Genomic DNA, 13,931 nt, shown 5'->3' with positions numbered 1-13,931 from the left:
CCATTCAAAATAAGCCTGGTCGGAAGTCGTTTGGCACCCATTTTTGGCCTGTGTTTTGGCCTTTTTCCGTAACCGTCCCGCCCCCAACCACACATGCCGGGGGCGTGTCTCTAAACCAGTTAGCTACTTTGCATTAAAGCTCGCCCCAGGAGGAGCGTTGAGTGGCCCCACTATATCCGATAGCACTCAGACGTCGCCTGTCCGGTCCACTTTCTCCCAAAGGAGATGGAGATGCGTCGCCGTGCTGGTGGAAAATGGATGGGAGGCTCTGGGAAATTCGGGTAAAAATGGTAATGGATAGAAAAGGAGGTGGGCTCCAGGAAGTGCTGACTTGACAGGGACGGAACCCGAAATGCTTCCGCTGTCATGGCAGCCAAACCACAGACAGGGATTTCGTTGCGGGCAGCTCTTGGAGACCTCGTAGCGATAATCCTCTCAATCCACATGGAAATGTGGAAAGACGTGAGCACATCAGACAATGTGAGGAAACTTACACTGGAAGAAAAGCAAAACTATGAGAAACATATAAATAAATATATTATAATTACTTCATAAATTATATATATCTTTATTCTCATTCAAACTATATGTTGTATATATTTGCAAGGTTATAGAATTATATTCGTTTAAGGATATATTTTACTGAATTATAATATTAAATATCTTAATATTTATTTATATCAAATATTAATCTCACAGGTGTACCTTATTTATTTTAGTATTTATTTATTTTTAATATTACATGCGTACCTCTGATATCTTAGGCGTACCAAAACATATTGTTAATATGCTTTTAATATTTTAAGATATTACCGTTTCTAATAGAATCTTTCTACATAATAAAATTAATATTAAAATTAAAAATTATGTTTATTGAAAAGTATTTTTTTCCGTGAACATTTAAAGAAGATACAACATCACCTTGGGCAACATGAACTATCTGCTGAAAACTCTTTAAATTCTCCTTGCGATGGCTCAGCTGCCGGCGGATGTTGTTGATATTTTGTTAACAGATTTATTTGCGCTTCGTGTTCACGCTTTCATTTGCAATTTTCCACTAGAGCTCGATTTTCTGTCGATTTTCTCGCTTTTCGATTAACCGGAGAAGTGGTGCCTCGGTTGCCTGGGATGTTTTGTCCAATTCAGGGATGGGTATACAAAGGAAATCAAAGCATTTGAGGGAAGCTGCCATTTTCCCTGTCAAACCCATTTCAAGTGGGCGCCAAACAGTAGTGTCCTCCGGCTCCTCTTGCTCCTTTTGCTCCTTTGGGGGAAAGGAAGAGTAGGTCCTTTTGTGCTCGAGGTGATGGTGGTGGCATTTTGACAGTCCTGTTCCCCTAGTCACTCAGTTAGTTTTGGTTGGCGCCGAAAAGGAACTCGGCTCTGTCAATCTCAAGCGGATTGAAGTGGATTTATCCTGGAGGCGGAGGATTTAAGGTGGCTTTAGACATCGCTGAAGTGTCCGCAAAGCCCAATGAAAATTTTATTTCGGCCAGCTTAGCTTGTGATTTGCTGATACCGAAATAATTGTTGTGTGCAAACTTAATGGGCGCCCTTTAAAAGTTACGCAACTTCTGGGGCTTTCCACTTGGTTGCGCATCTCGGAAGTGCAGTTAAAATTAAAATTTTCATACGGCTTTCCAGGACATAATTAAATTATACCACAGGATTATTTTGGTGCATCTTGTGCTGTGGAAAAAGGAAAGGATGAGGAAACCTGTGCAGCGGAAAATCGTTTGTCCCTTTTGCCGGGGCTGATGCTTTCGTTCCTGACGTTCCTTTGACTTTCTGCCTCTTTGGCAACCTTCGGTTTTTGTTTTTGACACACAAGGCATCAAAAAACTGTCTGCGGGCTTCGGTTATCTTCTCTCTTTTTTTGCAAATATATTTATTACGTTTTTTGTCACTTCAAAGGGCATAATTTGAGTTGGCTCTTGGTAAGGACTTTCAATTCGTGGAACTTTGGGGTTTTCGGAGTTCTTTAAATTCAAGTTTTAACTGTCATTTCCACATCGCACATTTATTTTTCAGACCTTTGGGGGAGTATGAACTCAAATATAATCTTCCACTTCAGACCCAATTAGGACAATTTATTTTTCCTTTTATAACCGAAACCTTTGACTTATTGTTTTCCATTTCAGCTTTTAATAAATTCATGCTTTTGGGGGAGCAATTAAAAGTATAATGTTGTTTGCCAAACAAAATTAATTTTTAAATTGTATGTGAATTATTATAGCGCGGGTAAGCAACGGATGTTTTTAGCCACTGGAGCCAAGTTTCACATTTGTTTTTCTGACAGCATTTTAAATGTATAGCATTATCAAGCTAAATTCAGACGGGTAATAAATTTATGTTTCTCCTGACCTACATTTTTTTTGGCAATTATTTATATACATAATATGTTTTTCTACAGCCCCAACCGATTTTCCTTTTTTGAGGGCAATATTCCCCACTCTTTTTTTTCGAACTGCCAAGATTATTTTATCTTTTGACCAGCGCTTGCTTTTTGTTTTGTTTGGGTTATGATATAAACTTTTTGCCGGCTCTTTTGTGGGCTGACCGCCCACGTTTTAGCATTTGTAAATCAAGCGAGAGGAGACAAGTTTATCGTGGCCTTTTTCGGTGGCAGCTGCTCCCACTCCCAGGGATTCCCATCCGGAGTCCGCAAGGGATTGAAGTTTATTCGAGTGCCTTTCATTCCGTTTGGTATTTGGTGTATGGTATTTTTGCAGCACAGCTGTGTATGTGGCATTGGCACATTTATTGGGGTTCCATTTCCATACAGTGCAGCGTGATCCACAACAGACTGCGGGTGGGCGTAATTAACACGAAGCCACGAAGCCATAACGCAGACCCCGGGGCAAAGGTCACAGTCGAAGCCCATAGACAAGAGCTGCTGATTAATTGATTTTATATCGAGAACAATTTCCCGCGGCGCCTTTCGTCTGCTTTTCCTCGGATCGACTCGAATCGCGAATTGGGAATCGGAAGCCACTGCAAAGGATGCCGCGTGCAATTTATCAGCCAACTTCCAATTAACACTTCTCCTGGCCTTTTCCACACCCAACTTCTCCAGGTTGCAAAGTCGGTTGCCACTTCGCCGGGGAAAAAGGCGTTGGGATATGGAGATGGCAATGCAATCAGGACGAGTGAGTACTTTAACATGAGGACATCCAATTAGCTTAATTAAGTCTCTGTTTTTCTCAACGAACCCAAAATTGGAGGAGAAAATACATAATTTACAAAGAAGGGACCGAGTGAAGTATCAAAAGAAGAGAGTAAAAATAAACAAAATTGTAATTTCCCAGAAATCTTATTACAATATCATTGATATTTTCAATTAAAAGGGGATTTATCAATATTTATTGGTAACTTAGCAATGGATTTTTATACAATAAAACATATTTACTTTAGTTTTTTTGAAGGTAATCCTAAAGTATCAAAAAAGCCTTTGAAGTGGTAACCCTACTCTATGTCTGTAAAAAACCAACTATCCCAAACAAACTTTATCCAATATACCCATCGACAGACCCCAAATATTTACTCCTCTCGTTCGTACAAAAATGAAACGTTTATTTGCTTAGCTTAGATAACAACAAGTGCGACCAAAGTCGTTAGTTTATGTACAAAATACCAATACCAAACACGAACTGCACTCGAGGGCCCGAAAAACTAAAAAAAAAACCAACTCATTCTTGGTTATTGCCAATCTAACTGCCTGGCACTTTAGTTTTCAGTTCGGAATCTATTCCATTGGATTGTATGGGATGGGTTTTCAGGGGAGGGGTGCCAAAAAGCGGGTATTAACCTGGTTACCAACAGCCCTGCATCAGACCCAACTGCTGGATGGCCCCGCAGCCAACGCGATTCTGCATGTAATCGGGGAAATTGCTCTGCAGGACCCGCATCGTATTCCGCTTGTAATCGGGCACCGCATGGGTCACCAGCTGGCAGGTCTGGCTGCGGTAAACTGGCTTGAAGTTTGTCTCCACAAACGTGGAGTTCGTGTCCCAGCGGTAGACCTCCGCGTCGCCCTCGTTCCGGAAGAAAATCGCCGAGCCATTGTCCGTGCCAATGATGACCATGCGACTGGGCTTCTTGCCGAGATCTATAAAAAAATATGAAATTTATATACACATTAGTTGCAAATCAGTTGTATAAGAAAAAAGAAAATAACATAAAAAAATATAGGAAAAAGAACGATTTGTTTGAAATACAATATAGCATAAATTTTAAATCTGACATATTTTTAAAAATCAATTAATTAAATAGAACAATTTTTTCTATCTTACAAAAAGGTTTTATTTAGAACTAACTTCATATCTTCCGGGCTTTGGACTCTGACTCTTTTAAAATAATATTTTTATGAGACTATTTTAGGCAGCCCATATTTGGAGGGCCATTTATCATTGATATATTATGTTATCTATTAATCAGAAAGCAAACAAATCAAACTCACCCAAAATGCGTCCATCGGCCACTCCACTGCGCAGATATTCAGATTTCAGGGAGAACAGCTTGCTGGTGCTCAAATAGGTGAAGTAGAGCTCCGTGGATCCACAGTCCCGGCGGATGAGGGCTATGTAGAGGACATCCCTGGACCGACATCCTGCGGTAACTGCCTTGGGCAGCACCACCCTGAATCCCCGATCCGCCTGGAGGTTATAGACGATAATGGCCCGATTGGCGGCATCACTGACATAGACAAAACAACCGCCATCGGGGGCATAGTCCACCACCAGATATTGGAGCCTGGAACTGCTAGAGGTTAAACCCTCCAGGGAGACGGTTTTCAGCACCTTGCCCGTTTTCACCGACATGGCCACCACTTTGGGGGGACACTTGCGCACCGGGGTCTCCAGGGTGTTAACAATACCAGTGTCCAAAACCCAGAGCACCTCGTTTTGGTCCACCACCAGATCCACCACCGATTGCAGGGCCTTGCAGTTGCCCTCCTCCTGGAGATCCCAGCAGGGATAGGGCTTAAAGGTCGTAGAGCAGGTGCCCGGTTTCACATTTGTCTTCACCAGAGTGGCAGGAACTCCCTTCCTATAGCGCGGCAGGGCCAAATAGATGGTATCCCCAATGAGCTGGGCCCGTGTGGCAATCACATTCTTGGGTATAAACTTTCCGGAACTCTTGAATAGCGACTTGGTGCTGGCGCAGGGAAACTCAAACTGACCACCCGTCCACTGAATGGGCTGGGAATCCGAGTGGGCTCGATCCGGAGTCCAAAGTCCATATTTAGTGCCCTGTGAGTGGGCCAACTCCAGGCCAGCCAGCAAAAATCCCAGGATTAGGGTCAAATGCAGTCTCATCGTGGAAGCAATTGTTAATGGTCTAGTCTAGCGACGACGTGCGCGTTGTGCTCCCCAAATTGGCCAAGTGGCGTGCTTATATAACCCAAAAGCCCATCGAATCGAATGACCACAAGCCGACAACGTGCCTCGCGACCAATTCTCAATTTTCAAACTGATTTTTTGCCACTAAAATAACCTTGACCACAGCTTGCCCACAAAAAGGGGGTTAAAAGCAATTAAAGTTCAGAAATTCATTTATACAAAAGAAGTCTTTTGTAATATAGAATCAATTAATATTTTAGTAAAATATATATTTTAGGACAACAAAAAAATATTAAAACGTTATTTATGGCACAGGAGAAAAGTCGACAAGCTTTTTTGTGTTCCAAATTTGGGAAGAATAATTAAATATTTTTATTTTAATATATAATATTAATAAACTTACTTATAATAAATTTCCCAAAAAATATTATAGCGTTATTTATGTATAGCAATTAAGTGCACTATATATCTTTATAATTTATTATACAATCATTTATATATATATATATATATCTTTATAATTTATTATACAATCATTTAGGTAAAAGTAAACTCATTTCCCGGACAGAAATCCCTGAAATGTGCCATGAAAGCCAAAAGGCCAAGGAAAAGGGATACTTTCCTCTCTTCCTCCTCAATTAACCAATTGACTTACGAAATGGCATTGCAATTACTGCAATTAATTGAAAACGGAACTCCTACAAAAGTCACCAGATTGCCAAAGATATTTTTAGCAAACTAATTGCCAGTAATTAAATGACCTCAGGCAGTGATTTCGCCAGCCATAACTTGGTTGAAGGAGTGAGTGCGAGAAATGTCCCCACATCCTTGGGATTTCCCAGCAGAATTCCTTTGCCACGGCCATCAACGTAATTGCCCCTAAATAGGTTAAAGCCCTCTCGATATGGCCAGACAACCCGGAATCACCCCAAACCAAAGACCAACGTGTTTGGCATGCCAAATTGTCAGCCGAAACCCGCATTCCGGGTGGCTTTTCCCCCGCCGAATGATTTATACGATACATACCCACCCATAGAGAGCAGAAAAAATTGATGACAAGCATTTCCGGGCTACTCATCTGACATAATTTATGTAAACACTTACCTCCAACCAAAAGGGAGAAAAATGGTTGGGGTAGATAAGAGACAGCCAGGCGACTACCGACTGGCCCCCATTAACTGGGAAAACCTCACAATCCTCGGGAAACCAGTACCCTTCTTTTTCCGCAGGCCATTTTCCACACATTACATTGACAGTTTTTTTCGTTTTATGGCCCGTTTAACGAGGCGTATGCGTCATGTGGGGCAAATCTGAGCTACATGTGTGACTTCTTTAAAACGCGTTGAAAAGTTTACCTTTTTATATATGCCAATAAAAATCCAATTGAAAACGCAAATAAGCCAATAATTTGTCGGGCTTTATTTTGTCCCGCAGCGGCAGAGGCAAAAAAAAAATGTGCAGAAAGAATTGTCTGTGGTCACGTTTGATTTGGTTTGGTAAATGGGCCGACTTTTTGCCGAGAAAGCGATTTTCTTTTACCGGGAATTTCACATAAATTAAAAATAAAACTTTTCAAAATGCAATGGATATGCTGAGCAACAGGGGTTGTTAAAACATAATAAATACTCTCTAGCTTGGGACTTTAAATTTATATGCTAACATGATATGCCAACAGAATAGGTACTCTACCAACAACAAAATTAACACAGCCTACCATTTTTTAATACATGTTAAGCATTTTTAACAGGTACTTTACTATCTATATTGGTACAATTTACCCATAAAATTTCATTGTCCTCATTAAACACAATTTCCTAAATTTCCATAGTCAAAGTGTACAGACCATTTAAATCACATCACTCAAATTATAGGATTATAGTGGTTCTGCAGGGTATTAAAAAGTCATCAGCCAGCGATTAAAGCTAATCTTCCCATTTCGCCTAATTTATGTGCTTTGCTTTCACTTTGCTGGCTTTCTTTCGTCGGCCAACTTTTGTTTACGTCTGCTTAAAGTTGTCCACTGTGGTTCTTAACCTTTTGCACAGCGCAAATGGTTCGATGAAATGCCATAAATTAGTGCCTTTATCCGTTGGCTCATCTTTGTTTAATTGTTTTGCCATAATTGAATTCATTTGGCTGGTTTGGTTGGTTTCATTTCTGACTCGCCGACAAATTGCTCTTTGCCTGCTCATCGAGTGTGCATATTGAATATTCACTTTTTCACGCAAACTGCAATCAATGAACATTTTTAAATTCCGCATTTATACGCATCTGTCAAGCACAGGGCAAGAATATTTTCAAATGAGTGGAGATTGGGTCAAACATGGATATAAATACACTTTTGCCAGTTGAAATTCGTTTAAAGGTTTTCTTATGATAATAATACTATTTTGCATGCTAAGATTCTTAATTATCTTAAAAAATATTTCGTCAAATACGAATACAAATAACCTCTCTATACTTAAAATCTTTTTTATAATAATATTATTATATATGCTATGATTCCAATACTAATTGACTTTGCATAATATGGATCATTTCGCATAACAAAAAATATCAATTAAGTTATAAGCTCATTCTGTAGAGTATAAAATTCTTAGTCGTGTGCCTCGTTAAATTTCCATTTTGATATTTTTGCTTTTATTTATGTTCAAGCACATAAATATTTATCTACAGATTCAACGGAGATGTTCCCCTGACTGACAATCCCGCCCACATAATATATCATATATGCACGCATATCAGCCTTCTTTTGGGCATGTGTGTGCTATAAATTCGGGGATTACGATCGGGGGAGGGCAACTTATGGCAGTTTATTGAAACGGATTTCACAAAAATTCAATCTGCATGTAATTTGGCATTATAGACAGTCTGTTCGGGATTCATCCCAGTCCCGCCATGCGGAAGCCGAAAAGTCTGACCCCCCGAGAAAAGGGTTATCAAAATATGTATGTTGACCAGCCGCTGGTCATTTTTTGTGCAGCTCTTAGGAGATTAAACATTTTGCCATTCAATGGAAGCCAAGTGGTGGCCATATCTCGATGCACGTGCTGCTCCAGCTCCACAAAGACCAAGGGCAGACAAAGGAGCTGCTGGACACCGAATCCGTATCCGAATCCTCCCACTGCGCCCACTCAAAATATGTCAACGCATTTTTTATTTGTTATTATTCGATGCGTGGGTTCTTTACGAGGTCATTGTCCATGTCTGGCGGACGCACCTTTAATGTAATCCCCCTAAAAATCTCCTAAATCCACAAAGGGCTACAGGATGGTAATAAAAAAAAATATGGAAAAAAATTTAGTTTCAGGGGGCACCCGGATTTGAACCGGGGACCTCTCGATCTGCAGTCGAATGCTCTACCCCTGAGCTATACCCCCGACTTGATATCCCCGAACTCAGAGTGCCTTTTAAAGTTCGATGACTGAGATAAAATTTCGCATTCGCAATCATACCAAAATAGAAATGAAATAAAAATCAATTTAAGACAGAGTGTTTATGAATTGTTTAGCCAAACTCTTTGTGTCACTCACACGGGGGGTGGTTCCATCAACTCTCTGGTATATTGCAATCTTATCAGCGAATAATATACCCCCCCCCAACTTTCTCCTTTTCCACAAAACTCTTTCCCAACTGATAGCTGCCGGCGGGTTGACAGATGTTTTTGTCAGCCCCGAAATAGCTGGTAACACAAGCCAAGTAACTGAAACTTTCCCAGTCGCATTCGCAGAAAAAGAAACAGAAACAGTAACAGATTCAGATACAGGTCACAGACGTCAGCATTGATATTGAACTTTTGGGCCACTTTGGCAACTGTTTCGTATTGACCCCTGAACTTTGACTGCCAAAGGGTGAAAACTTGGGCTCCCATCGAATGCACAAGCGATCGATTGGTGACAGAAACAATTTTAACCCATTTTATTGAACGGGGTATCAGCTTACCACAGAACTTTGAATTATTTTATCTTACTAGAAGAACTATTAAAAAAATATTGACTGTAACTAAGAGAACCTATAAGTTATAAAAACATTTATTTAATTAAGATAACTTTATCCAATAGCTGTAAATATTATCGTTATAATCTTTATTTTGTTTTTAATAGAGAAATAAACATTTTCAATAGGTATTCTATTTGTATTTTTGTAAAGAATTAAATCTTAATACAATAATGCAGATATTTTATAGACTTTTTGTCCTTCCGAAATGGTCAAATCGGAAACTCTTTTCGGGATTATACAAAAAGTTTATTTTTACTATTCAGTCTTGATGGCTCTATTTATAAACCTATTTATAGCAGGTACTTCATCTTAAATTTTCTATTAACATCGTTCTGAAACGAATTAAATACCAGTAATATAATCTTTTATAATCCCAAATGGAGTGGGTTAAATTGGAAACTCTTTTCCGAACGGGCTTCCGCATTGCTTAGAAACCGAAAGCAGAAGCGGGCTTAGAGGTCTGTCCGATTTCCGGCGTAAGCCAGACGTGCTGGCTGGGTGGTAACCATTCCAATTCCATTTCCAGACAGCCGCTTGTTTCCCCCCCGTGTTAGCCATCTAACGACCTTGCTGCAACACGCTCTAAGAGCTTGCTGCACAAATCGGCGGGTTTTATATATAAATGCAAGTCTGGCTGCCGTTCAGACAGTTTTATGTTCTGGCCAAACGTGGTTAATCGAGTGTTGGATCTGTGTTTCAGGGAATCCTCGTAAGAAATCGCACCAAAAATGTCGCAGCTGCCATTGCTGCTCCTTGTAGTTTTTGCCTCCGTGGCCCTGGGAGCATATAGTTCCTCCACCGATGAGGCGGGATCCACAGATGCCTCCAATTCCATTGGGGGCACCAAGTGCGACAAGAATCCGCTGGGTGAACTGACCTTCCAGCTGAGTGGCAGTAGCCTCCACTGGCCCTGTGAATCCACCAAGAACATCTATGTCCAATCCGGAAGATATGTGCCCCGGAATGTGATTGTGACCCGGGCCCAGCTGCAGCGGGATTCGGCCTTTGTGGCCCTGCCCAGGTACAAACAGGGCGTGCCCTTCACCCTGGGGAAGGTCAACCTGAAGAAGGGCGAGTGCCTCACCAAGATCGCCCCCTATCCGTGCTGGGCCATCCAGGAGGAGGGCAACTGCCAGGCCCTCCAATCAGTCGTGGACATAGCCGTCGATCAGAATGTGAGTGCAATTAACGCTTATATTGTTTCGGGTTTTTATTCGGTGTCTCATCCGAACTGCAATTTCTGCCTTCAATTACGAGTTGTTTTTTTTGGGGGTGCAACCTCTTCTTCATGACACTTTTGACCCGCAACCTATTTGATGGCTTTTAAATGCTTTTTTCATCTTTTATAGTGGGCGGATGAAGGGATTCCAGGGGTGGTTAGGACTTTTAGATTGATAGTATTGTTATATATTAAGAAACAATATGGTTTCCCCTTTTTTTAGGTGTTTGGATAGTCTTTTATAATTTTTTTTTATTATTATTAGTTATATTCATACATTGCGGACTTACTTTAAATATACAAATATTTAATTTGAAATTTATAATTAATTTAAAGATTGTTAAATTTGAATCAAACATGAAATTATTGTTTTTAATGACGTAAAATATTTAAAGTAAACATGACTAATATCAAAACTAATATTTTATACCTTAGTTTAAATAGTTTCAAATTAAGCCGCGCAATTTATTATATTTTGTATTGAACATACTGTTTTCGTACTTAATCCAATTATTTAATACAACATTTTGAACTCAATTTATTTAGTTTTACTAATTCATTTTGTTACCAGTTTATTTAAACAGAAATATAAATACACACATATTTACAGGAAAATTTTTATAAACAAAATCTTAGACACTTGTAAGATTATATTCTCCAAAATTCTTTAAAATATAGTAGATTGAATTTCCAGGGTATCTCTTGCCCATTAACCCCTCCGCAACTACCCTTTTTAAATACCCATCCTGGCTGACGACCAAAAATTGCTTTTTTAATCAAATAAAAGGGGCGCCAAAAACGAAGAGCTTCAAATGAAATTCATGTCTGGCAATTGGCGACGGCAACTGAAGAGAAAGAATAAACGGATAATCGGGTGAAAAAGTGGTTATGTAAATGGAATATTATAAAAGGGCAAGGGCTGCAGCTGAAAAGTGCCATGAAAATGCAGTGAAAAGTTATCAGAAATAATTTGAGAGTCATACAAAATGACAGGCGGTTCCACAGTGTTCTGTGCATTTGGATTGAAATTTTAACATTTGAGGTTGTCAGCTTAAATTTAAGCGATAGATATTCTGAAATGTCAAATGATATTATAAAATATTTACACGATTATAGATGGGAAACCACACAAATGACCTAATTACGATTCCCAGCATAGCTGCAACTTAATAATTTCCTTCAATTATTGATGCCGTCAATTCGTGCTCATTTAAATGCCATTCTCGTTTAGCTGCATTTATGCAAATCATTTCTTTATTTTATTTACACAAAAGTCGACATAACAATAACAATAACAAACAGCAAACAGAAAGCGCAACTGTATTCATTTATTTGCGCAATTTTCCATTCAGTGCTTTTTGCTGATACTCATTTTATTGTCATGTATCTACGAGTGTGGAATTTTTAACGCCAACAACATTTCAATTAACAGCCAGCAAATGAAAACATTAAGAACAATGGTTATAAGCCGCAATTGATGGCAATTATTAATTGTTTTGTATCTTTTTTTTATTTTGAAGGGACTTCTATGGGCTTTGGACGTCGGCATTGTCAACACTTTGGAGCAGGTGAGTTTTTTTCGTTTGATTGTAGTAAATTAAATATTAATATATATTTGTTTAATTGAAAGCCCATCCGGAGGTGCAGCCCCAAGATCGTGGCCATAAACACCGCCAACAACAAGGTGGTCAAGAGCATCGACCTGAGTGACCTGGTCACCTCCGAGAGCCGCCTGCAGTTCATCGTGGTCGACTACTCCAAGGATAACAAGCCCTTCGTGTGAGTTTTACCACCTATTCAATTTGGTCTTTATTCTTTAGATGGTTGAAAAAGTGTCGCAGACTTTTATTCAGGGAAAAACTCATTTACTACATTTTTAATCATATAAATTTAAGCTCCATTTGACAGGCATATTATCTGTGAAATGCGTCTGAATAAATTATTTGTATAGGCTTTTGCGAGTACCTCAACTATGAAGGATTAATTACGCTTAACTTCCAGCATCAAATTAATTTCCAACAACTTATCAAAATATTAAATATTAAAATATTTCAAATATCAATTTGAAAACCAATAAGAAACTGAATTAATCAATGAAAACTTTAAATGTTACAAAGGTATTTAAAAATTTTACGTGGTGAAATTACTTTCATGATTCTTGATTAATAAAATCATATTTAGTATAGGGTTAAAAGTAATGATGATTTTATGAAAAAAGTGCAACGAATCAAGTATTACTAGAAATATGAGTTTATCTTATATAATTATAATAATCAGAGCTTAATAAGTAATTGTTAAAATTTAATTTAAATTAATTGAATTTTAAAAACAATCTTGAATTGATTTAAAAAGCAATTTAAAAGGAGTTAACCACAAAGAAACGTGTCATATCTTATCTGCATAACATGGTTGTCAGAAGTGTGCCTCACTACATACCCTTTTCCAACCAATTAAAAATGAATTAGCGGCATGATATCTTATCTGACTTGTTATTAATATTGTTTCCGATCCCATGCAGCTATGTGGCCGATGCCGGGGCACGCAGCATCCTGGTGTACGACATCACCGGCAAAAAGTCCTACCGCATTGTCCTGCCCAAGGCCACCGCCCCCAGCAGCGATGTGCTCTACGTGGCGCTCACCTCCAAGCCGGATGGCACCTCCACCCTGTTCTTCAGCTACTTGAGCTCCTCGCGTCTGTACTCCATTAAGGGAGAGTACCTCAGGGTTGGCCAGGGAGCGGGCTCCATCATCGATGTGGGTCCCAAGCCCTACGGTAAACAGGCGGTTCTCCTGGGCGCCGATGGGGGCACCTCCCTGTTCTTCCGCTACAAGGGCGAGAACGACATTTACCTATGGGACTCGGAGACCTGCTTCAAGGCCGCCAATCTGCAGGAGGTGCAGCGGGGTGGCGACTGCCGCCTGTCCACCCAGGTCCTTCCGGGTCACAAGCGCTTCATGTGGGCCCTGGAGAGCAACTTCCACGACTTCATCTCGGATCGAACCGGCTGCAACGGAGCCTCCATCGTCCTGCATCCCGTGGTGAGGGAGTGCGACGACTGATCTATGATCATTCGAATTTATTAGGTTTAAGATTCCATTGAATTGTTGTCGTTACTGGGTCTCATTAAAATTTGGTGAATGTTTAAAAATATTAACTGACTGGGGATTTATTTAACAACAAGGAATAATACCTTAGGACAGCGATAAATTCATTTATTTACGATTTCCAAGAATTTATTTGTTAGTTTATTTTATCATATAATGAGATCAATTATAACACCCCTAAATACCAAAAGTTCACTATGGGAATTTTTTTCACTTGTTTATCAATTTCAATATCTCATAATACCACAGGAACTATCTCAATGG

At 39.6% G+C, this 13,931-nt stretch overlaps 2 protein-coding genes and 1 non-coding gene across 3 annotated transcripts; 1 reads left to right on the top strand and 2 right to left on the bottom strand.

Moving 5' to 3' along the window:
• Positions 1-3,552: 3,552 nt before the first annotated feature.
• Positions 3,553-5,361, bottom strand: LOC119553398 (protein yellow). The gene is made up of 2 exons (XM_037863762.1): positions 4,460-5,361; positions 3,553-4,108 (listed from the first exon to the last, which is right to left on the bottom strand). Exons 1-2 carry the CDS (start codon positions 5,316-5,318, stop codon positions 3,813-3,815), a joined length of 1,155 nt encoding a protein of 384 aa, XP_037719690.1. The 5' UTR covers positions 5,319-5,361; the 3' UTR covers positions 3,553-3,812.
• Positions 5,362-8,650: 3,289 nt separating this feature from the next.
• Trnac-gca lies at positions 8,651-8,722 on the bottom strand. Its single transcript has one exon. It is a non-coding gene; the product is annotated as a tRNA-Cys (tRNA).
• A 1,280-nt stretch (positions 8,723-10,002) lies between these two features.
• LOC119553351 (major royal jelly protein 1) lies at positions 10,003-13,717 on the top strand. Its single transcript, XM_037863689.1, has 4 exons — positions 10,003-10,516; positions 12,081-12,128; positions 12,191-12,339; positions 13,079-13,717. Exons 1-4 carry the CDS (start codon positions 10,070-10,072, stop codon positions 13,620-13,622), a joined length of 1,188 nt encoding a protein of 395 aa, XP_037719617.1. The 5' UTR covers positions 10,003-10,069; the 3' UTR covers positions 13,623-13,717.
• Positions 13,718-13,931: the final 214 nt, after the last annotated feature.

The sequence above is a fragment of the Drosophila subpulchrella genome, chromosome 3L (assembly GCF_014743375.2).
Source record: "Drosophila subpulchrella strain 33 F10 #4 breed RU33 chromosome 3L, RU_Dsub_v1.1 Primary Assembly, whole genome shotgun sequence".
Lineage (NCBI taxonomy): Eukaryota > Metazoa > Arthropoda > Insecta > Diptera > Drosophilidae > Drosophila > Drosophila subpulchrella.
The sequence above is the reverse complement of the archived record's forward strand: the minus strand, read 5'-3'. Positions and strand labels throughout refer to the sequence as shown.